The sequence below is a fragment of the Rana temporaria genome, chromosome 1 (assembly GCF_905171775.1).
Source record: "Rana temporaria chromosome 1, aRanTem1.1, whole genome shotgun sequence".
In the NCBI taxonomy this organism is placed as follows: domain Eukaryota; kingdom Metazoa; phylum Chordata; class Amphibia; order Anura; family Ranidae; genus Rana; species Rana temporaria.
In genome coordinates this window covers 35,131,676-35,157,372 of record NC_053489.1, presented here as the reverse complement: position 1 = coordinate 35,157,372, position 25,697 = coordinate 35,131,676, and the positions used below count along the sequence as shown (strand labels likewise).

The 25,697-nt window shown below is 47.4% G+C and overlaps 1 protein-coding gene across 2 annotated transcripts in view; it reads left to right on the top strand.

Annotated features, from left to right (window-relative positions):
- Window positions 1–25,697, top strand: part of PSTPIP2 (proline-serine-threonine phosphatase interacting protein 2) — a 172,721-nt gene that overhangs the window by 58,542 nt on the left and 88,482 nt on the right. For both annotated transcript variants that reach the window (XM_040336265.1, XM_040336257.1), the window contains exon 2: window positions 25,032–25,132. In XM_040336265.1, the coding sequence (XP_040192199.1) occupies window positions 25,032–25,132 (101 nt within the window). The remainder of the gene's footprint in view (window positions 1–25,031; window positions 25,133–25,697) is intronic.

The following is a 25,697-nucleotide window of genomic DNA, read 5'->3' as shown; positions in this document are numbered from 1 at the left end:
GGCCGGATTACAGACCCTCTTTTTTTTATTTATTTTTTCATTTATTTTTAATATATTTATTTTTTGTTTGTTTTTATTAATGGGCCCCCAAAATATGTAATTTATTTTTAAGGGGCCCAGAGGTCCCATGGGCACCCCCCCCCCCTTTTTTTTTTTTTGTTAGTCAGCACAAAAGCCCCCCGACCTCAATTCGCGGAGGAAGCACCCCCCACTTCTCAATTTTCTCAATTAGCGGCGCCCCCCCCCGCTTCTCAATTCGAGGCGCCCCCCCTTTTGTCTGCTCCAGGGGGCCCATGCCTGAAGCTGTGTAAGGGGGGCCCTGGGCCAAAGATTTGTATTTGTCTATCCAGTCCTGAGATTTACACAGCTGTGCCACAAAGGAAAACCCTGGCCCAGCAGGAGACCTGACTTCTCTCTCCTGCCGTTAAAGTGATTGTAAAGCCTCCTTGTTGGAGTTGGGTGAACGGTCCGAGCATGAGATGAGTTCAGGCTGAACATTGGCTGTTCGCCCTGTTGGGCCCCGTACACACGAGAGGATCCATCCGCTGGAATTGATCCGCGGACCGGTTTCAGCGGATAGATCCCCTGGTGTGTACAATCCAGCGGATCTGTTTCCGCGGATTTTTATCCCCTGGGATGGATTTCAAGCGGATAAAAATTTGAAGACATGCTTTCAAATCTATCCGCTTGAACCCATCCCAACGGATTGATCCGCTGGTCTGTACAGACTCACCGGATCAATCCGTCTGAATGAATCCCCCGCATGCGTCGTAATGAATCGACGAATGCGTGGAATTCCTTATATGACAGCGTCGCGCACGTCGCTGCGTCATCATCGCGGCGACGGCGCGACACGTCATCGCGAAGGGATTTCGGCGCGGATTTCGATCCGATGGTGAGTACACTCCATCGGATCAAAATCCTCGCAAATCCTCGAGAGGATTTATCCGCGGAAACGGTCCGGTGGACCGTATCCGCGGATAAATCCTCTCGTGTGTACGGGGCCTTAGGGGAACATCCAGATTTGCCCCGCCGAAACACCCTGCAATGCACTGCGCACTGCACAGTGCATTCTGCGCACTGATTGGGCAAAGCTTTGCCCAATCAGGGCGCAGTGAAAGCTGGATGTTATGGAGCAGGGGCTGGAGAGCAGCAGCGGAAATCTTGTTACGCCCACTACACGATTACACTATTTGGGCTGGGTGCAACAAAAATGTCCGCTGCTAGATTACTGTGGCCGAGTGCAGGGTGTACCAAGATGTTTAACATCAGACGGAGACACGGAACATCACTTCCTTTACCGAATGTGACAGCTCCGGTCACCGATTTTGACAAAATATGCGGCTGCGCCCTGCACCCCTGCCCTGGCCAGCTTAACCCTAGTTCCCCTGCTGCCAGCCTGTTGACTCGCTCTCCGCTCCGCCCTCTCTGCCTGCTGACTTTCGGTTTCCGTCTGCTGATTTCTGCCTGCTGACTTCCCAGGTATCGGATTAAGCATCGGGAACATTACAATGTCTACAAGATAGCTGATAGATTTATGGCATTTTTATTTATTTAATTTTTTTTACTAGTAATGGCGGCGATCTGCGATTTTTATCGTGACCGTGACATTGCGACGGACATATCGGACACTTTTGACACGTTTTTGGGACCATTCACATAGATACAGCGATTAGTGCTATAAAACTGCACTGATTACTGTGCAAATGTCACTGGCAGGGAAGGGGTTAACCACTAGGGGGCGCTGAAGGGGTTAATATGTTCCCTAGGGAGTTATTCTAACTGTAGGGGGAGGGGACTCACAAGGGGAGGAGACCGATCGGTGTTCCTCTATACTGGGAACACACATCTGTCTCCTCTCCTCTGACAGGACGTGGATCTGGATCCACGGTTCTGCTGTAATCACGGGTGCCCGGCGGCCAGCTCTTGATCAAGGTCATCAGCTGATCTGAGAACTGTAGTGGGGACTTTTAATGGCAACTCTAATCACAAGTAGTGTTACTGTGTCTCCGGCTTCACTGTGTCTTCAGCTCTGTTGTGTCTCGCAGCAGTGACACCTATGCCGAAATCAGAAGATAGGGTCTCCTCCAGCCCTTCCCACTTCACATTCCTCACCAGTCAGATGACCACTAGTCTCTGCCCCCCACCCATGCCGGGAACAGAATGCGAAGAGGCCGAGTGGGCGGCCGCAGGCTCCAGGAACGGCCAAGCTGGGCTTCCACAAGCTCCAGGGAGACGGCCCTGCTGTATGGACGTGAAAAGGCTTGCTTCAGGAACAGCCCAGGATTCGGTGACCCCTGGCAAATTGTCATTCGAGGGAGAGAGGGAGAAAAATGGTGGTTGTTGCAATATTTTTCTTTCAAACGCAATTTTTTGGGGAAAAAAAAATTTCAATTAAAGGAGTTTTAAAGGAAAAAGTTTTTTCACCTTAATGCATTTTATGCATTAAGGTGAAAAAAAATTTAAGTATACTGCCCCCCCCCCCCCCCCCCGGCCCCCCGTTATACTTACAGTACCTGACCCCTCGAAAGTCCCACGCTCGGTCCCAACATCCTCTTCGCCACTCAGCCTGGCCGCTGATTGGCAAGAGCGGATGAATTGAAAGCAGCGCAGCCATTGGCTGGCGCTGCTGTCAATCACGTCCAGTGACGCGGCGCGCCGAGGGGCGGGGCCGAGTGATACAGCGAGCGGCTATGGCCGCTCGCTGTATCACGGGAGCGCGCCCGCAAGGACTACACACAATGCGAGCTCTCTCGCATGAACGTGTGTAGTTCTTGCGGGGAGGACCAGAGACAGCCGCCGAGGGACCCCAGAAGACCAGGTTCGGGGCCACTCTGTGCAAAACGAGCTGCACAGTGGAGGTAAGTATAACATGTTTGTTATTTTAAAAAAAATAAAACATTTTTGTTTACAACCCCTTTAATTAAAAAACGAAGCCATAAAGTTAGCCCAATTTTTTTGTATAATGTGAAAGATGATGTTACGCCGTTCATCGTGATCTTTATTGTAAGCAAAAAAAAATGTGATTCTCATTTTTTTCCAGAATCGTGCAGCTCTACCAGTAGGTTCTGTATAAGTCCTCCCCTAGTATGATATTCTGTTTAGTGTTCCCAGGGCCGCCATCAGGGGGGTACAGGCAGTACACCTGTAAGGGGCCCGGTGATCCCCTGGGGCCCCGAATGGCATCCCCCCTTTTTTTATAATCTTTTTTTTTTCGTCAGCACCCACCCCCCCCCCGACCTCTAAGGGGCCCGGTAGTCCCCAGGGCCCCGGATGACATCCTCCTTTTTTTTCCATCAGCACCCAAAGCCCCCCCCCCCCAACCTCTAAGGAGCTGGTGGTCCGTCCCCAGGGCCCCGGATGGCATCCCCCTTTTTTTTTTACGTCAGCACCCAATGTCCCCCCTGACCTCTAAGGGGCGCGGTGGTCCCCAGCATGGCATCCCCCTGCTCCAGGGGGCCCATGCTTGAAGCTGTGTAAGGGGCCCCAAAATTCCTGATGGCGGCCCTGAGTGTGCCCCATGCACATTTGGCCAGATAGGTTGCCAGATAGGTTGCCAGATAGGTGGCCAGATAGGTGGCATGGCTGGACATGGTCACCAAATATGTAGTAGTGTTTTCTCTTTCTCTTCATGTTCTATACCACAGTGAGCTCTGATTTATGACATTCAGAGAGATAGGCAGGAATACATGTGGGTCAGTGCTTTAACTGGGCCGGAATGCGGCGGTACTCAGTACCGCCACTTCCAAAAATGGCCCTGGAGAGTACCAGCACCTCTCCGTGCGCCCAGTACGTGGGTTTCCCGTACCGGAACCAGGCGCGTCGTTAGGCCCGGGCTAAGAAGGCCCCGAGTGTCCGAGCGCCGCTGAGCAATTTGTCGGAAGAGACACAGCAGGTCCCGCCTATGATGGATGGACGTCACTGCCAGCCACTGTCCAATCCGGGACCGCGGAACGCGTGACACGTGACGTCCATCATAGGCGGGGTAAGCTCAGAAGGCGGGAATTACAAATTTACACTGCCGCCCGGCGCGCCATGATGCGGCTCTCCTCCTCGGCTCCAGGGTCACGGTCGCCCGGGCCAGGCACATTCGGTGCGACATCGCTGCACCCCACATCCCAGTTTGCTTCATCAGCTCTCCTTTCCTCTGAGCCTCCTCGAGTCCTCTCCTCTGGCTGCATCTCTACCACCACGGGCTGAGGTAGGTCACTCAGTGTTCCAGTGTTTTATCCACCTGTAACTGTAATAGATAGCAATGCTTTGTGTGATCCCGCCTGTAATAGATAGCAGTACCATTTTTTTTACCCAATTTCTGATCTATAGTTGTGCCAGTGTGTTAGAGTGTGCAGAATGACACTTAAATGTTTTCATTGCAGTGTCAGTGTGCATGCTAGTTACGCTATAATATGGAGTTGTACCAGCGTGTTATCAATTCTATTATTTATATTGTATAAAGCTGTGCCAGTGTGTGATCCATACTAATGGTATATAAAGCTGTGCCAGTGTGTGATCCATACTAATGGTATATAAAGCTGTGCCAGTGGGCTGCTATTCTTATATTTAAAGCTGTGCCAGTGTGCATCCTAAATTAAAGCTGTGCCAGTGTGCATCCTAAATTAAAGCTGTGCCAGTGTGCTATCCATCAAATATTATATAAAGCTGAGCCAGTGTGTTAGAGTGTGCAGAATGACACTTAAATGTTTTCATTTGTTCCAGGATCAATGTAATATGAAGAAACTAATGAGATGAATGAGTCTACAATGTAGGTCAGGGTCAGTGATTGTGTATGTAGGTCAGGGTCAGTGATTGTGTATGTAGGTCAGGGTCAGTGATTGTGTATGTAGGTCAGGGTCAGTGATTGTGTATGTAGGTCAGGGTCAGTGATTGTGTATGTAGGTCAGGGTCAGTGATTGTGTATGTAGGTCAGGGTCAGTGATTGTGTATGTAGGTCAGGGTCAGTGATTGTGTATGTAGGTCAGGGTCAGTGATTGTGTAGCCAGGTCACTAGTCAGTGTAGACAGGTCACTGCTCAGTGTGTGTGTACTGACACACACTCACTTATGTCACTCTTTCTACAGTAGCATACTTGCCAACTGTCCCGTTTTTAAAGGGACAGTCCCGTTATTTGGGACCTAGTCCCAGCTAATTTAGCCTGCCGGGACTTGTCCCGGCTATTGGGGAAGGCAGGTGCGGCTTCTGGGTCTCAGCAGTGACCTGAGCCTGCGCTGTGTGTTTGGGATGCAAAGCTCCTTTCTGTTCCCTCCCTCCCTCCTTCCAGTCTCGTACTGTGCGGGGTTCTTGTTATCTCTGACTCAGCCTCCCCTCCAATCAGCAGCGCGGTGTGCTGTGAGACCTGGGAGGCGGAGCTCACTGTAGCTCCTGTCGGCTGGCCAGAGGAAGGGAGGAGGTGAGTGAACTGAACTTTTCTGTGGGAAGTTTCCTAGGGTGGATAGTAGTAGTACACACTTTCAAGGATATTTTTTCTTAGGAGAAGGAGATAGTGAGGGGGAGGGGGCTGAGGTCTGCAGCCCAAACACATTTTGACAGATCACTTCTAAGCAGGAACACTCTGTGCAAACATCATCCAATCCAATTGCTCAGACTAGATAATGTGGGGTCATTTATAGCCATTCATGTAACCTGTGTGTATATGAGGTGAGTTCACACCTCTGATTGTACATGTATACAGGTTCTGAGTCTGTGCAATCAGAAGTGTGAACTCACCACATACACACACAGGTTACATGAATGGCTATAAATGACCCCACATTATCTAGTCTGAGCAATTGGATTGGATACAGAGTGCTATAAACTGGATTACATAGATCTGTACTTACATCTAGTACTGTTGTATGATTCATTGTTTTAAATGTTTTTAGTGGATGTGTTTTTTTTTATTATATACATCGCTATCTGACCACTTCTCAGTCCCCCTCTCCTGTACATACTGCCCCCAGCTTGCATCACCCCCAGATCACATCATACAGACATCACTCCGAGCGAAATACCCCCCCCCCCCCCGCTGAGGGACATCATTCCATGGTCACTTACCTTCCCTTATCTTCCCAACATCACTTCCTGATTACCCCATAGACACCACAAGAAATCCCTCCCCATACTGCCACCGCCATACCCTCCAAACTCCTCTCCCGTACTAACTGTGCCCATCATACCCTCTGCACTCCTCCTCTCCTGTACATACTGCCCCAGCATACCCTCTGCACTCCTCCTCCTCTCCTGTACATACTGCCCCAGCATACCTTCTGCACTCCTCCTCTCCTGTACATACTGCCCCAGCATACCCTCTGCACTCCTCCTCCTCTCCTGTACATACTGCCCCAGCATACCCTCTGCACTCCTCCTCCTCTCCTGTACATACTGCCCCAGCATACCCTCTGCACTCCTCCTCCTCTCCTGTACATACTGCCCCAGCATACCCTCTGCACTCCTCCTCTCCTGTACATACTGCCCCAGCATACCCTCTGCACTCCTCCTCTCCTGTACATACTGCCCCAGCATACCCTCTGCACTCCTCCTCCTCTCCTGTACATACTGCCCCAGCATACCCTCTGCACTCCTCCTCTCCTGTACATACTGCCCCAGCATACCCTCTGCACTCCTCCTCTCCTGTACATACTGCCCCAGCATACCCTCTGCACTCCTCCTCTCCTGTACATACTGCCCCAGCATACCCTCTGCACTCCTCCTCTCCTGTACATACTGCCCCAGCATACCCTCTGCACTCCTCCTCCTCTCCTGTACACACTGCCCCATCATACCCTCTGCACTCCTCCTCCTCTCCTGTACACACTGCCCCATCATACCCTCTGCACTCCTCCTCTCCTGTACATACTGCCCCCATCATACCCTTTGCACTCCTCCTCCTCTCCTGTACACACTGCCCCCATCATACCCTCTGCACTCCTCCTCCTCTCCTGTACACACTGCCCCCATCATACCCTCTGCACTCCTCCTCCTCCTCTTCTGTACACACTGCCCCCATCATACCCTCTGCACTCCTCCTCCTCTCCTGTACACACTGCCCCCATCATACCCTCTGCACTCCTCCTCCTCTCCTGTACACACTGCCCCCATCATACCATCTGCACTCCTCCTCCTCCTCTTCTGTACACACTGCCCCCATCATACCATCTGCACTCCTCCTCCTCCTCTTCTGTACACACTGCCCCCATCATACCAACTGCACTCCTCCTCCTCTCCTGTACACACTGCCCCCATCATACCCTCTGCACTCCTCCTCCTCTCCTGTACACACTGCCCCCATCATACCATCTGCACTCCTCCTCCTCCTCTTCTGTACACACTGCCCCCATCATACCCTCTGCACTCCTCCTCCTCTCCTGTACACACTCCCCCCATCATACCCTCTGCACTCCTCCTCCTCTCCTGTACATACTGCGGAGTGGGTGGAGCTTCGGGGAAGTGAGTGTGGTAATTAATTAATAGCTGTGCTGCAAAGTGTCCCTGGAATTTTTTTTCAAATGTTGGCAACTATGCAGTAGCTCTTTTTCAGGGTACTTTCTAAGGGTATTTTCATGTTCAGTATTGGGGGGGGGGGGGGGGGGAGCACCGGCGCCTAATAGAGTACCGGCACCTCTTTTGGCCCACTTAAAGCACTGATGTGGGTGAAATGACTTGGATTTGGCCATATTGAGTAGTAGATGAGCAGATAACCTTAGTGGTTGCAGAATCTTGGAACAGAAACTTGATAGACCAATACATTTCAGCAGCCAGAAATAATAGGAAATGGAAGCATTTCTTTTAAACCACAATGTACAGTTCCTCTTGGTGCTTTCACTTCCTATGTGAGAATTAGACGTAGTTGGCCTGGGGGGTGGGGGGGTTTGGCCGGGGACCAGTTAGTCCACTCAGCAGATGCAATGCGAAACCCAGGCTAAAAAAAATCTTATTTTAACCACTTGCTTACCGGGCACTGTACTCAGGGCAGGACTTAGGGTGGTGGGGGCCCCTGGGCTTAATAATCGAAGGGGCCCCCTGGAGCAGAGAAGCGGGATGTGGGTTATTACTGCCGGCCGATCATAGTTGTTGAGGGGGGGCTGGATCCACCGACCGATATCGAACTATCTAAGTCAAGGGTCTCAAACTGGTGGCCCTCCAGCTGTTGTAAAACTACAAGTCCCATCATGCCTCTGCCTGTGGGAGTCATGCTGGTAACTGTCATTCTTGCAATACCTCATTGGACTTGTAGTTTTGCAACAGCTGGAGGGCCGCCAGTTTGAGACGCCTGATCTAAGTAGTTGAGCGGGGGGGGTGCACTGACCGATCATACTCTTGTTGAGTGGGGGGGGGTTCCCCCTGACCGACCGATCAACCAAAGTTGTTGCCGAAATTATTGAGTGGGGGGGAGGGTGCCGAAATTGGCGCGAACGGGGGATTGCCGCGAAATTGATTGAGGGAGGGGGTTGCCGCTATTGCCGAGAACGGGGGATTGCCGCAAAATTGCGGGGGGGATTTGCTGTAAAATTACGGGAGGGGGGTTGCCGCGATTGCTGCGAACGGGGGGGTTGCCGCGATTGGGCCCATGGGCTTCAGCCCAGTCAAGCCCAATGGTAAGTCTGGGGTACAGTCTGTGACTGTACCCCATTCCTGCCCAGACCAATTTTCATCTTTCAGCGCTCTCACACTTTGAATGACAATTGCGCAGTCATGCAACGATGTACCCAAATGACATTTTTTTCCCACACAAATAGAGCTTTCTTTTGGTGGTATTTTAATCACTGCTGGGTTTTTTATTTTTCCTTAAAAAAACAAAAAAAGATGGAAAAAAAACAAACAGTTTCATAGTTTTGTTATAAGATTTTGAAAACAGGTAATTTTTCTCCTTCATTGATGTGCGCTGATGTGGCTGTACTGATAGGTTGCACTGATGGGCACTAAGGCGGCACTGATGGTTGGCAATGGGTGACACTGAAGGGCACTGATAGGCGGTACTGACAATGAGGCACTGATGGGCATTGATAGGCAGTACTGGTGGGCATTGATAGGTGGCACTGTTGGGCAAAGGTAGGTGGCACTGTGGGCACTGGTAGGTGGCACTGTGGGGTACTGATAAGCATACCTCCCAACCCGCAGAATTCTGCGGGACTTTCCCGCACAGACACTTCATTACCGCAGTCCCGCGTTAGCGGTAATTTTCCCGCAAAGCAAGAGGAGACAGTGGTGGCAGCACGGGAGGAGGAGGTAGGGCAGCACCCCCTCCTCTACAAAGTGAGATGTCGGCCGACCGGCGGCAATGTACCGCGACACTTTCATTATCAGTGCAAGAACCCGAGCCACCCCTGCTCAACTCCGCCGACTGTTTCCCTTTTGCATACACCTGAATCTGTGTTCTCCATCTCTGCTATTCCTCTATTCTTCACCAAGTCCATCTGTTTTACCTGGTTGGGTGAATCAAAGCACAAGAAAAAGACATTCCATTACTACGGCTCTCATCAACTACCCTAGAGGAATAGAGGTAACATGCCACCCAAAACAAACCGGAAGCTCCTTCGGGGGTAGTGCTACACTTGTATAGCACTACAAATGCAAACTAAATCGCCTCAAGGCGCTTATTTCCATCCGGTGTCATCCTGATCCTTCAGAAGAGGTGGGTCTTAAGTTTTTTCCTAAAGTCTGGATGGTGATCTACACCTCTTCCGGTGCCTATTCTGTCCCCCCCCCCCCCCCACTGTCTTCTGAGAGACACATAGGTCCCAGAAGACAGCAGGGACCAGTGAGGACATGCAGCGCGACTCGCGCATGTGCAGTAGGGAGCTGCAATATATAAAAAAACATTTATTTTCCCTCAGTTTAGGCCGATACGTATTCTTCTACCTATTTTTGGTAAAAAAAAACGCAATGAGCGTTTATTGATTGGTTTGCGCAAAATTTATAGCGTCTACCAAATAGGGGATAGTTTTATGGCATTTTTTTTTTCTAGTAATAGCTGCGATTGGCGATTTTTATCGTGACTGCGACATTATGGCGGACACTTTTGATACTATTTTGGGGCCATTGTCGTTTTTACAGTGAACAGTGCTATAAAAATGCACTGGTTACTGTAAAAATTACACCGGCAGTGTAGGGGTTAAACAGGAGGGGGCGCTGTAGGGGTTAAGTGTGCCCTAGGGAGTGATTCTTACTGTAGGGGGCGTGGCTGGGCATGTGACGTCACTGATCGTCGTTCCCTATAACAGAGAACAGACGATCAGTGTCGGTCTCACTAGGTAGAACGGGGAAAGGTTAGTTTACCCTTATCTCTCCCCGTTCTTCAGCTCTGTGACCCAATCGCGGGACACCGGCAGCGATCGGGTCCGCCTATCCCGCGGGGACGGTCACGGAGCTGAGGACCGGGTCGCAAACGCGCGCCACGCGGCTGGGCTCTTAAAGGGGACGTACATGTACGCCCTTGTGCCCAGCCGTGCCATTCTGCAGACGTATATCTGCGTGCGGCGGTCCTCGTGGCTTTAATCACTTAAGGACCCCTTCACGCCGATATATGTCGGCAGAATCGCACGGCTGGGCACATCAACGTACCTGTATGTTGCCCTTTAAGCCCAGCTGTGGGGTCGCGTGTACGCGCCGCCGGCATGTGCACACGACCCGGTCCGAAGCTCTGTGACCGCGGCCGCGGGACTCGCGGACCCGATCGCTGCTGGAGTCCCGCGATCGCTCCCCGGAGCTGAAGAAAGGGGAGAGTTGTGTGTAAACCCAGATTCCCCGTTCTTCACTGTGGCGGCGTCATCGATCGTGTGATCCCTTTTATAGGAAAACACAATCAATGACTTCACACCTACGGCCACACCCCCCTACAGTTAGAAACAGAGATGAGGTCACACTTAACCCCTTCAGCGCCCCCTTGTGGTTAACTCCCAAACTGCAATGTCATTTTCACAGTAATCAGTGCATTTTTTGCTGTGAAAATGACAATGGTCCCAAAAATGTGTCAAAATTGTCCGAAGTGTCCGCCATAATGTCGCAGTCACGAAAAAAATCGCTGATCGCCGCCATTAGTAGTAAAAAATAAATAATTTATAAAAATGCAATAAAACTATCCCCTATTCTGTAAACGCTATAAATTTTGCGCAAACCAATCGATAAACGCTTATTGCGATTTTTTTTTTTACCAAAAATAGGTAGAAGAATACGTATCGGCCTAAACTGAGGATTTTTTTTTTATATATATATATTTTTGGGGATATTTATTATAGCAAAAAGTAAAAAATATTGCATTTTTTTCAAAATTGCCGCTCTATTTTTGTTCAAAGCGCAAAAAATAAAAACCGCAGAGGTGATCAAATACCACCAAAAGAAAGCTCTATTTGTGGGGAAAAAAAGAATGCCAATTTTGTTTGGGAGCCACGCCGCACGACCGCGCAATTGTCAGTTAAAGGGACGCAGTGCCGAATCTTAAAAACTGGCCGGGTCCTTTAGCTGCCTAAAGGTCCGGGTCTTAGGTGGTTAAGGAGAATCGATCTCACTTCCTGTCCATGTGACCCCACAAAAAAATAAGATAAAAAACTCCCAACGGGATCTCATAAACCAGACAAGTGACCCAACCCTTCTCTGCTCTAGGCAAAGTTAAAAACAATCATTTAGCCAGAGTTGGGTTTTCATTTCAAACAAACTTTTTTTTTTTTGGAATGTTCAAACTTTATTTACAACGTCGTTTTGAATTGAGAGAGAACAAGAAAATGACATTTGAAGCACGAGGAAGTTCCTGGGAAAAAAAATAAAAAATGTTTAACCAGGCCGGCTCTGGGGCAAAGGTCATTGCAGAGTTTTTAAAAGAATTCTCAGGAGCTTGCAGCTCTTTTCTCTGTTATTTTGTGGCAGGTGATCCATTGTAACTTGGAGCGGAACTTTACCAATATGCAGCCTTAGTAGAATAAAACGGATATACAGTGGAACCTCGGTTTACGAGTAACGCGTTTAACCACTTAAGGACCGGACCAATATGCTGCTAAATGACCCAAGGGGTTTTTACAATTCGGCACTGCGTCTCTTTAACTGACAATTGCGCGGTCGTGCGACGTGGCTCCCAAACAAAATTGGCGTCCTTTTTCCCCACAAATAGAGCTTTCTTTTGGTGGTATTAGATCGCCTCTGCGGTTTTTATTTTTTGCGCTATAAACAAAAATAGAGCGACAATTTTGAAAAAAATGCAATATTTTTTACTTTTTGTTATAATAAATATCCCCCAAAAATATATAAAAAAAAAATTTGTTACTCAGTTTAGGCTGATACGTATTCTTCTACCTATTTTTGGTAAAAAAAATCGCAATAAGCGTTTATCGGTTGGTTTGCGCAAAATTTATAGCGTTTACAAAATAGGGGATAGTTTTATTTTATTTTTTTTTTACTACTAATGGCGGCGATCAGCGATTTTTTTCGTGACTGCGACATTATGGCGGACACTTCGGACAATTTTGACACATTTTTGGGACCATTGTCATTTTCACAGCAAAAAATGCATTTAAATTGCATTGTTTATTGTGAAAATGACAGTTGCAGTTTGGGAGTTAACCACAGGGGGCGCTGTAGGAGTTAGGGTTCACCTAGTGTGTGTTTACAACTGTAGGGGGGTGTGGCTGTAGGTCTGAGGTCATCGAGTCTCCCCTATAAAAGGGATCACTCGATCGATGCAGCCGCCACAGTGAAGCACGGGGAAGCCGTGTTTACATACGGCTCTCCCCGTTCTTCAGCTCCGGGGAGCGATCGCGAGGGGGCGGCTAGAAACGAATAGCCGCACCCTCGTCCCGGATCGCTCGGACAGCCACGGGAACCGCCGCATGTACGGGGGGGGTCCCGATCGGACCCCCAACCCACGTCTAGGCAGGGACGTACAGGTACGCCAATGTGCCTGTCCGTGCCATTCTGCCGACGTATATGTACGTGCGGCGGTCCGGAAGTGGTTAACAAACATTTTGAAAGACAAGCAACTTTTTTTATTTTTTATTCTGACTCGGTTTGTGAGCGTTGTCTTGCATAACGAGCAGAATTCAAGCTAATGGGGTGTGCAGTACCGCATTTGGCCTGAGGTGCGGGGGCACCGGAGCCGAGCAGAAATACTCGTAAATACTCCGTTCTCCTGTGTTTCCAAGGGTTTCCGAGGTCAGCCGTGCTGTCCTCTGGCCTTTTCGAGTGTTTCTGAGGCTCTCCGGCGCCCCCCCCCCATCTCTGGCCACATGCAGTATTGCATGCCAATGAAGTCCAATACGGAACAAATTATTTTCGTTTCCATTGACTTCTATGGGGAAACTCTCGGACCGCCTCCTGCACATATACGTCGGCAGAATGGCACGGCTGGGCACAAACACGTACAGGTACGTCCTCTTTAGGTGCCCAGCCGTGGGTACGAAAATCGCAATAAGCGTTTATGGGTTGGTTTGCGCAAAATGTATAGCGTTTACAAAATAGGGGATAGTTTTATTGCATTTTTATTATTATTATTTTTTTTTTTTTACTACTAATGACGGCGATCAGCGATTTTTTTCGTGACTGCGACATTATGGCGGACGCTTCGGACAATTTTGACACATTTTTGCCACCATTGTCATTTTCACAGCAAAAAAAATGCATTAAATATGCATTGTTTACTGTGAAAATTACAATTGAAGTTTGGGAGTTAACCACAAGGGGGGCGCTGATGGGGTTATGTGTGACCTCATATGTGTTTACAACTGTAGGGGGTGTGGCTGTAGGTGTGACATCATCGATTGTGTCTCCCTATAAAAGGGAACACACGATCGATGCAGCCGCAGCCACAGTGAGGAACGGGAAAGCCGTGTTTACACACAGCTCTCCCCGTTATTCAGCTCCGGGGACCGATCGCGGGACTCCAGCAGCGATCGGGTCCGTGGGTCCCGCGGTCCCGGTCACGGGCATGCCATTTTTTAAATTGTTCATAAAAAACAGTCGTGTGTAGGCTTAAAAAAAAACGTGCATGCTCAGAAGCAAGTTATGAGAAGGGAAATTTGCATAATCAGCTAAAAAGGGTGTCGCCAATCGAATGGAACTTCCCCTTTATAGTGCCGTCGTACGTGTTGTACGTCACCGTGCTTTGCTCGAGCATTTTTTTTTTTCACGATCGTGTGTAGGCAAGGCAGGTTTGACAAGAATCATGTCGAGAAAAACTTCGTTTTTTTTCCCATGACGTGAAAAATGGTCGTGTGTACGCGGCTCTAGACTCCATTCACACCTGAGCATAGCGCAGCGACAGCTGCTACGGCGCATTTTTTAGTGCAGCGTTTTTGGAGCAGCAGCATTCATTTGAATGGGCCTTCCTTCGCTCCAAAGAAGCTCATGTACCAAATCTTGGCACAGAGCCAGGAGCGTTTGGCGTTGTGATTTTTGCTGCGATTGTAGCATGTTTTGTCGCCAGGGCCGCCATCAGGGGGGTACAGGCAGTACACCTGTAAGGGGCCCGGAGGTCCCCAGGGGCCTGGATGGCAACCCCCTCTTTTTTTAATGTATTTTTTTAAATATATTTTTATTAAAGGGACAATTTTTTTTTTTTTTAGGGGTCCGGAGGTCCCCAGGGGCCCATAGGGCCACAGATGGCAACCCCCCTTTTTTTATGTATTTTTTATAAGAAAGATTTATGTTTTTTAAATATATTTTTATTTAATTTTTTATTAAAGGGCCATTTTTTTTTTAGGGGGTCCAGAGGTCCCCAGACGGCAACCCCCTCTTTTTTTAATTTATTTTTTATAAAAAAAATATATATTTTTAAATATATTTGTATTTTATTTTTTATTAAAGGGACAATTTTTTTTATTTGTTTTTAGAGGTCCGGAGGTCCCCAGGGGCCCGGGTGACAACCCCCCTTTTTTTGTAATTTCTTTTCATAATTTTTTTTTATTAAAGGGCCCAGAGGTCCCCAGGGCCCCAGATGGCAACCCCCCCCCCCCCCTTTAAAAAAAAAAATATATATTTTTAAATATATTTTTTCTTTCTTTTCTTTTCTTTTTATTAAAGAGCCCAGAGGTCCCCAGTCCCTAGTTTTATTTATATATTTTTCTTTATTTCTTCTTTTTTTTGTAAGGGCCCCCCGCCTTCTCAATTCGGCGGCACCCCCCCCCCCCAAGCTGTGTAAGGGGCCCCATAATTCCCGATGGCGGCCCTGTTTGTCGCTCGACATTCGCGGCAAAATCGCACCTTGTTTAGGGTCCTATAAAGAAATAATGGCATCGCAAACGCGTCCGAAATTTTGGAATCGTTGGCAGAATCGCACTGATTCTGCCCGCGATTCAAATCGCCTCGCTGTGAGTGAAGCCTAAAGCTTTTCATTGGAATTGTTTCATTTTAAGAATGTTAGTTCCATTTTCGAATTGTTCGGCTCCATTCACACTTGTGCCGCTTGTTATTGGACTTTGGACATCAAAGCCGCGTGACAAGTCGCAGCCCATTTTTTTTTTTATGGTACCTGTTCAAATCGACGCGACTACTGCTACTGCACTACTTTGGTGCGACTTCTGATGCGACTAATACTACTGCACTACTTTGGTGCAACTTCTGACGCGACTACTGCTACTGCACTACTTTGGTGCGACTTCTGATGCGACCACTACTACTGCACTACTTTGGTGCGACTTCTGATGCGACTACTACTACTGCACTACTTTGGTGCGACTTCTGATGCGACTACTACTACTGCACTACTTTGGTGCGACTTCTGATGCGACTACTACTACTGCACTACTTTGGTGCGACTTCTGGTGCGACTTTGGTCCAGAGAATGTAATGTCGGGGTCAAAGTCACGCTCCAAAGTCGCACTGGAAATCGTGCGACTTTGGAGACGCGCTAATGTGGATGGGGCCTTCTTGGGGGCCAAATTAACGCTTGTTTTCAACCACAGTGATGACAACATTCAAAGGAGCAGGATGGAATAAAAAATTCTCGTATAGATGAATAAATATGTGACAGTGTCTGTGGCTTTCATCAGGGGAATTCCAATTGTTCCAAAAAAAACGACAGTTGCCAAGTCATGGAACGCGCTGAGAATTTTAGGTTTGAATATTCGTTTCAATTTGGAAGGTCTAACAGTGTATGGCCGGCCGGAGGGACTGTCCTTGGAAAGGAGTCGTCAGCCTCGTGGAGTCCCGGGCCTGCGTGTGTCACCCGTGGAACCCGTCAGACCGGCAGTGCAGTCCCTGCCCCGGGGCGATATGGCTCCCCCTGTCTCACATGATGGCACGCTCCGGTTATACCAGTTCTATGAGTCAGCTAGAATCCTGTAAAAGTCATTTTAATACGACTTGTCACATTTGATTGCAGAACAAAATGTCATTATAGAGCCGCTATAAAAAAAAAAAAAAATTCCTTAACCGCTTCAATACCGGACGCTTTCACCGCCTTTCCTGCCCAGTCCAATTTTCAAGACTTCAGCGCTGTCACATTTTAACCACTTCCATACCGGGCACTTATACACCTTCCCGCCCTGACCGATTTTTAGCTTTCAGCGCTGTTGCACTTTGAATGACAATTGCGCGGTCGTGCTACACTGTACCCAAACTAAGGGCCAGATTCACAGAAAAAGTACGCCGGAGTATCTGCTGATACTCCGGCGTACTTTCAAATTTGCCGCGTCGTATCTTAACCACTTAAGGACCGCCTCATGTAAATATACGTCAGCAGAATGGCACGTATCACACCTGTACGTCCTCTGCTTGACGTGGGTCGGGGGTCCGATCGGGACCCCCCCCCCCGGTACATGCGGCGGTCCTTAAGCCTCGGGGAGCGATCCGGGACGACGGCGCGGCTATTCATTTATAGCCGCCCCGTCGCGATCGCTCCCCGGAGCTGAAGAACGGGGAGAGCCATATGTAAACACGGCTTCCCCGTTCTTCACTGTGGCGGCTGCATCGATCGAGTGATCCCTTTTATAGGGAGACTCGATCGATGACGTCAGTCCTACAGCCACACCCCCCTACAGTTGTAAACACACACTAAGTGACCACTAACTCCTACAGCGCCCCCTGTGGTTAACTCCCAAACTGCAACTGTCATTTCCACAATAAAGAATGCAATTTAAATGCATTTTTTGCTGTGAAAATGACAATGGTCCCAAAAATGTGTAAAAATTGTCCGAAGTGTCCGCCATAATGTCGCAGTCACGAAAAAAATCGCTGATCATTAGTAGTAAAAAAAATTAAAAAAATAAAAATGCAATAAAACTATCCCCTATTTTGTAAACGCTATACATTTTGCGCACACCAACCGATAAACGATTATTGCGATTTTTTCTACCAAAAATAGGTAGAAGAATACGTATCGGCCTAAACTGAGGAAAAAAAAATGTTATATATGTTTTTGGGGGATATTTATTATAGCAAAAAGTAAAAAATATTGATTTTTTTTCAAAATTGTCGCTCTATTTTTGTTTATAGCGCAAAAAATAAAAACCGCAGAGGTGATCAAATACCACCAAAAGAAAGCTCTATTTGTGGGGAAAAAAGGACGCCAATTTTGTTTGGGAGCCACGTCGCACGACCGCGCAATTGTCTGTTAAAGCGACGCAGTCCCGAACTGTAAAAACCCCTTGGGTCTTTAGGCAGCATATTGGTCCGGGGCTTAAGTGGTTAATTTGTAATTCACAAACAAAGATACGACGGCATTTGGCTAAGATCCGACAGGCGTACGGCTTCGTACGCCTTCGGATCTTAGGATGCAATACTTCGGCGGCCCCTGGGTGGAGATCGCGTCCTTTTCTGCGTCGGGTATGCTAATTAGCTGTTTACGGCGATCCACGAAGGTACGCGCGTTCGTTACGTCGTCGCTAGTCGGCTTTTCGCGTCGCAAAGTTACGGCTGCTATTTCAATTTTTTGATTTTTTTATTTTTTTTGCGTAAGACGTCCGGGAAGACGAAGGTACGTTACGCATGTCACCATTCAAAACATTACGCCGGGGCGACGTCATTTCGCGCAAAGCACGGTGGGAAATTTCAAAACGGAGCATGCGCAGTACGTTCGGCGCGATAACGCGCCTAATTTAAATGGTCCCCGCCCCATTTGAATTAGGCGCGCCGGACGGCTTTACGCTATGCCGCCGCAAGTTTACACGCAAGTGCTTTGTGAATCAAGCACTTACGACGAAAACTTGCGGCGGAGTAACGTAAAGGACATACGTTACGCCGCCGCAATTCTTTATGAATCTGGCCCTAAATTTTTATAATTTTGTACCCAAAAATAGAGCTTTCTTTTGGTGGTATTTGATCACCTCTGGGATTTTTATTTTTCTGTTATAAAATATTGTAAATAAGTAAGTTTTCTCCTTCACTGATGGGCACTGATAAGGCGGCACCGATGAGGTGGCACTGATGTGGTGGCATTGATGGGCACTGATGATGGGCACTAATATGCGGCACTGATAGGCGGCACGGATGGGCACTGATAGGCGGCATGGATGGGCACGGATAAGCGACATGGATGGGCACAGATAGGCGGCACGGATGGGCACTGATAGGCGGCACGGATGGGCACTGATAGGCGGCATGGATGGGCACTGATAGGCGGCACGGATGGGCATAGATGGGCACTGATAGGTGGCACTAACGTATGTGTTGTACTAATGGATGCCAATCAGTGCCAAACAATGCCTGCCAATCAGTGATGCCTATTGTGGGCACTGATTGGCATCCATTGCGGGCACTGATTGGCATCCATTATTTCTGTCATTGTCATCCCTGGTGGTCTAGGGGGGCATACCTGTTTTTTGCATCCCTGGTGGTCTAGTGGCATCCCTGGTGGTCCAGTGTGGGCATCCTCAGGGGGGCTGTGCTGATAATCGATCAGCACAAACCACCCTTGTCAGAGGAGCAGCCGATCAGCTCTCCTCTACTCACGCCTGACAGACGCGAGTGAGGAAAAGCCGATTACTGGCTTTTCCTGTTTACATCGTGATCAGCCGTGTCAGAGACTCTTTACCTAGATCGGTGTTGCGGGGTGTCAGACTGACACCCTGCAACAACGATCGCCACGATGTGCGCCCCCGGGGGCACGCAGCGGCTCAATAAATTAAAAAATAAGACAACAGTAAAGTTAGTCCAATTTTTTTTTATATTGTGAAAGATGATATTACGCCGATGTCACGCTGATACCCAACATGTCACGCTGATACCCAACATGTCACGCTTCAAAGTTGCGCCCGCTCGTGGAATGGCGACAAACTTTTACCCTTAAAAATCTCCACAGGCGATGTTTAATAAATTCTACAGGTTGCATGTTTTGAGTTACAGAGGAGGTCTAGGGCTAGAATTATTGCTCTCGCTCTAACAATTGCGGCGATACCTCACATGTGTGGTTTGAACACCGTTTTCATATGTGGGTGCTGCTCACGTATGCGTTCGCAAGCTCATCGGGACGGGGTGCTTTAAAAAAAGAAAATTATTTTTCTTTTTTTAAAGCAGGTCAGGAAAGGGGCCGAGCAAGCGCCCCCTCCTAGACAATGCAAGGCCACATGCCCTTCAACATGGGGGGGTTGGTGCTTTGGGGCAGGGGGGGCACTGTGCCCCCCACCCCAAAGCACCATGTCCCCAGAAAATATAATATATCATATAAAATATAATATATTATTATATTTTCTATTATAGTGATCTTATATACAGTGCCTGATATTAAAGTTCTCCTGAAGAAGCCATTGAAATGGCGAAACGTAGCGACCTAATCAGCTCGTGCATTCTGCTTATATATTAAGATCAAATGTTGGATGTATTCTATGTATTCATTCAAAATATATATATATTTTTCTACATCTTTGTATTTCTTGCACCTTATAACCACTTGCCTACTGGGCACTTTCACCCCCTTCATGCCCAAGCCATTTTTCAGTGCTGTCACACTTTAAATGACAATTGCGCCGTCATGCAACACTGTACCCAAATGACATTTTTATAAATTTTTTTCCCCATAAATAGAGCTTTCTTTTGGGGGTATTTGATCACCTATGCGGCTTTTATTTATTGCGCTACAAACAAAAGAAGAGCGACAATTTTGAAAAAAAAAACACCAAATTTTTGACTTTTTGCTATAATTAATATCCATTTTTTTTTATTATTCAAATTTTTTCTCAGTTTAGGCCGATACGTATTCTTCTACATATTTTTGGTAAAAAAAATCGCAATAAGCGTATATTGATTGGTTTGCGCAAAAGTTATAGCGGCTACGAAATAGGGGATAGATTTATATCATTTTTATTATTATTATTTTTTTTTTTACTAGTAATGGCGGCGATCAGCGATTTTTTATCGTGACTGCGATATTGCGGCGGACACATCGGACGCTTTTGACACATTTTGGGGACCATTCACATTTATACAGCGAACAGTGCTATAAAAATGCATTGATTACTGCGCGCGCCCCCTAGTGGCTTAAAAGGGCGCAGCGTCATATGACGTCCACTCAGAACAATAGGGTGTTTGATGATAATAATTAACAGGACAAATAGAGAGAGTGAATCTCCCTAATGTAGACACAGGCTGCAATAAAAACCTGACTGGGGGTCCTAATCCCTTTTCTTTTTTTTTTTTTCAGTTTAAAATAAATTTATTGAAGAGCAGTACAGTACACGTTATTGCCGCCAGCACATTCTGGGGCCAGTATTAAATACGTACAATGCTTGTCAAAGTATTCATGTCAGATAAACAACCATCTTTAGAGGAAAAAAAGAAAAAAAAAACAGGTCACCCACCCACTTCGTATGCTAACAATTACATAAAAGCACTTAATTCTATTGCCAGTCCCGACACCCCCTATGGGCACAAACTGTGTCGGGGACAGGCTAATTCGATAAATTCAGGAGATACATTCTTAAACATTCTTAAACACAGAACTCATCTCGCGGCTCCAGAATAACAGAAACCTCCAGAGTCGGTCAAGAGCTCTAAAGTGAGGAGATTAATACTAGGAGCTAGTAGTTCTTTCCTCCTCGGAGAATCCTAACGATACCTACCGAGGCATACAGAAGCTCCTGTGGTCCTAGAGCTGTATGAGCATCAAGTTCTAGCTAAAGCAGACCGAGGTACAGTGACTGCTATCAAACGTTGTATTAGTGAGAACAACAGAAATAAATAATATATATATATAAAAAGAAAAGATAGCCTAAAGATATAGGAGCAGAAAAAGAGAAAAGGAGAAGAAAGAAGGATATTGCCAGCTACAGACTGTAAACAACTGTAGAATTCGCCTAAGGTTCCAGCGTGAGGGATATACCAATATGTCTAGCCCAGGGCTCCCAAATCGCCTCAAATAGATTAGTAGTGTTTAGAATTGAGCTAATCATTTTCTCTTGGTTCATGATCCAAGATATTTTCCTCTTGGCCGCCGAGACAGATACCGTAGGTTGTTTCCATGCCCCAGCTAAAGTAGTTTTTGCCCCTAAGAGCATAAAATCAATCAGTTTTTGAGTAATTTTGGGGGCTTGTGGGATGCGGACACCAAGCAACGCTATCTGTGTGGACTTCACCACCGGGAAGCCCGTTACTTTTCTGAGAAGGTGAAAGATTTTATTCCAAAATCCTCTAATTTTTGGACACTCCCACCAAATATGTAGCATGGAGCCCTGGGCTTGACATTCCCTAAAACATAGCGGTGAGGCGGTCGGGAACACCGCCGCCACCCTACTAGGTACCAGATACCATCGCATTATAACTTTGAAAGCTCTCGTTCCTACCTTGTGCCATTCCTCCAGGTCCCAGGTCTCTTGTAGATCTCTTTCCCAAGCCTCCATGTACAAGAATTTGGACGTTGGTTCCGATAAGGATGTGTATATTATAGATATGCCTCCCCTTTGCTCCGCCTTTTGGCTACACCATTGCTCGTAGCGAGTGAAGATTGGGGGAGAGGACTTGTTTTTCCAGAGCGATGATACAAAGTGATACATTTGGGAATATCGTATTTTCTCAGAGTCCGGTAATTTCAACCTCTCCACACAGTGTTTCAACGAGAGCGGACCAGAGACAGAGAAAAAGTCCCCGATTCTGTAAATCCCCTTGTCTATCCACCATTGAAATTCTTTGGCATCCATTCCCGGGACAAACTGGGGGTTATGAAAGATTTGTGCCAGTGGGCGAACATTTGATATTAAGGAAGGAAGATGCCTCAAATCGTCCCATAGTCTAAAGGACAGTGCAGGTGACATTACTGCAGGCCTGGACTTCTGGGAACACCACATCAGTTCCTCTAAGGAGTGATTAGGAACTGCCTGTCTCTCTATCTCAATCCAATCAGGCTTCTCAAGTTTTGAGTACACCCTGGATAATTGTGCTAGTCTAGCTGCTTGGTAGTATTTGATCAGGTGCGGGAGACCAAGTCCTCCTTTTGTCTTTGGGCCATATAGAACATTTTGTTCTAATCCTTTTTCAAGGAAATTACCTCTTAAAAATGGGATTTTTTGGGCAATGAAAAGAAGAATTAAAAAAAATAGAAAAAATATATAAATTTAATATGCAAAAAAGTTACAAAAAATATATTAAATAATATATCCATACCACAATATACATACAAACCACAAAGTGGTACATTAAAAACAGTACATAGAATGGATGACAATACATGTGTACAAAGAATGAGTGGTGTTTGCAAATGGACCTCCAGAACCTGCAATGAAGGGTTCAAAGGGATGTACAGATAGCTGAGCCAACGCGTTTCGACTTGTGAGTTTACACTAATGTCTTCATCAGGAAAAGACAGCATCTCTGATATTGCAAAAACAACCAAATAATACATGTACTTAGTACAGAAAAAGGAACAATGATAAATACCGTATTTATCGGCGTATACCGCGCACTATTTTGCCCTGAAAATAAGGGCAAAATCGCGGGTGCACGATATACGCCGATACCCGCTTTCCCGCCACGAGTTTGAATACTGCGCCGGCATATACCGAGCGCAGTACACTCGGGTATCTTCGGGCAGTCTCCGCACTTCTCGCGCTGACGTCCTGAGCGTACAGGACGTCAGCGCGATAGTTGCCGAGCCTGCCCGAAGATACCCGAGTGTACTGCGCTCGGTATATCCCGGCGCAGTATTCAAACTCGTGGCGGGAAACGAGCGGGGAGGACGCCGCGAGGACGCCGGACCCGCCGAAGAGGACACCCGACCCGCCGAAGAGGACACCCGACCCGCCGAAGAGGACACCCGAAGCCGCAGAAGGACGCCGGACCCGACGAGGCCGCCGATGGACGCCGCGCAAGACACCAAAACTGTAACTTTTTTCCACAGGTTAGGGGGCCACTTTAGGGGTGCGCGGTATACGTGGGAGCGCGTTATACCGCGATAAATACGGTAATCATATATCAATCCTCTGTAGAAATACCATTTAAGTGTAAACTCACAAGTCGAAACGCGTTGGGTCAGCTATCTGTACATCCCTTTGAACCCTTCATTGCAGGTTCTGGAGGTCCATTTGCAAACACCACTCATTCTTTGTACACATGTATTGTCATCCATTCTATGTACTGTTTTTAATGTACCACGTTGTGGTTTGTATGTATATTGTGGTTTGGATATATTATTTAATATATTTTTTGTAACTTTTTGCATATTCAATTTATATATTTTTTCTATTTTTTTAATTCTTCTTTTCATTGCCCACAAAATCCCATTTTTAAGAGGTAATTTCCTTTTTTGATGTATAAGGGATGGTGGGAATGCTCATGCCAGATCATTGGGAGTACATTTTTAATTTTTATCCTTTTTCACTTTATCCAAAACAAAAACAAAAAAATGTTTTCATTTAGTTATCCTTTAAGCCCCTCCCCCCCCCACAGTTAACCACCGCTGCTGGGGTCACCAGAACAGGAACAGAGTCTAAATCTTCCAATGGGGACACTAGTTCTGTTGACACATTAGAGGGATTTCCTGTCACTTCCTGTTTTGGCTATGGGACAGGAAGTGAAGGGAAATCTCCCCAATGGGACACAGATGGCAAAAAAAGGGTTATAACCAGTGGCGTCACTAGGGTTGGTGTCACCCGGTGCGGTAAAACACAGTGTCACCCCCCCTCTGTCTAGGCTGGCCAGCACCAAGAAGGCAGGGCACGGGGTGCACCCCAAACCAGCCCCTGTAAATAATAGTATAGGGCAGTATAGTGGCAGGTTAGGGTAGTATAGAGTGGTATAGTGGCAGGTTGGTGTAGTGGGGTGGTATAGGACAGGTTAAGGTGGTATAGGGCATGTTGGGGTGATATAGGGTAGTTTGGGGTGGTATAGGGCAAGTTAGGGTTGCATAGGACAGGTTGGGGTGGTATAGGGCAAGTTAGGGTGGTACAGGGCAGGTTGGGGTGGTATAGTGCAAGCTAGGGTGGCATAGGGCAAGTTGGGATGGCATGGGAAAGGTTGGGGTGGTACAGGGCAAGTTAGGGTGGCATTGGGCAGGTTGGGGTGGTATAGGGCAAGTTATAGTGGCATAGGGCAGATTGGGGTGGTACAGGACAAGTTAGGGTGTTACAGGGCAGGCTGGGTGGTACAGGGCAGGCTGGGGTGGTACAGGGCAGGCTGGGTGATACAGGGCAGTCTGGGGTGGTACAGGGCAGGCTGGGTGATACAGGGCAGGCTGGGGTGGTACAGGGCAGGCTGGGGTGGCACCGAGCAGGCTGGGGTGGTACAGGGCAGGCTGGGATTGCACAGGGCAGGCTGGGCATGTCAGCTTAAAAAAAAAAAAACGGGATGGTGTCACCCCTCTAGCGGGTGTCACCCGGTGCGGACCGCACCCCCCGCACCCTCCTAGCAACGCCTCTGGTTATAACCTTTGTTTACTCTATCCAAAATGAAAAAGGAGTTTTGCCTCTAGTTTTGCTTCTTTTACGTTGTTTGCTTGTGTGTGTGCGGACACTGAGTTGATCACATATAGTGATAGCAGCAAAGCAACCGTTTCAATTACAGCTACCAGAAAGCGATTGGCCGAAGGCAAGTGCAATGCTGAACAGATAACCAAAATGCTGAGCAGAGCGGAGTTCTCCTTTAGTGACATGGTGACCCAATGTTCTGACCCAGTTCTCTTTCATGTGCAGAGCCTGGACATCACCAGTAACATCGGCTATGACTGTCTCCTTCAACACATGAACGATGGCAGGAAGAACTGTAAAGAGTTTGAGGACTTCCTTAAAGAAAGGTCAGTATCCCTCGCTGGGAACGCAGAGACAGACATGTGCTCACCTTGTGGTTACTTACAGTGTATGTCTAGGTCAAAAGTGCAAGTGCAGTGTACCTCTGTGATACATACATTTCCCCACATTGTATCTCTTTAAAATACTACAAGTACAGCTACCTGGGCTGACTCCATGGGGTGTATTAATAAAAATAATATGCAGAGCATTTGTTCTGTCGAACTACATGTACAATGTATTAAGCTATTTTCTCTCCAGATCCAGTTTTATTCATTCATACAGGTTAGCGTGAATCAGGAAAATATTACATTATGACCACAAGATGGAGCCAGTGATCATAGGTAGGTAAATGCATATTTACTATGATCATCAGCTCCATCTAGTGGCCATAATGCAGTTTCCTGATTCACTGATGATTATAGGAAGAACATTATTTCCTATGATTGTCACCTCCATCTAGTGGCCATAACGCAGTAATTTCCTGATCCACTGATGATTATAGGAAGTGAATTTTTACTATTATTATAGGCTGCATCTAGTGTCCATAATGCAGGGCTCGACAAATCCCAG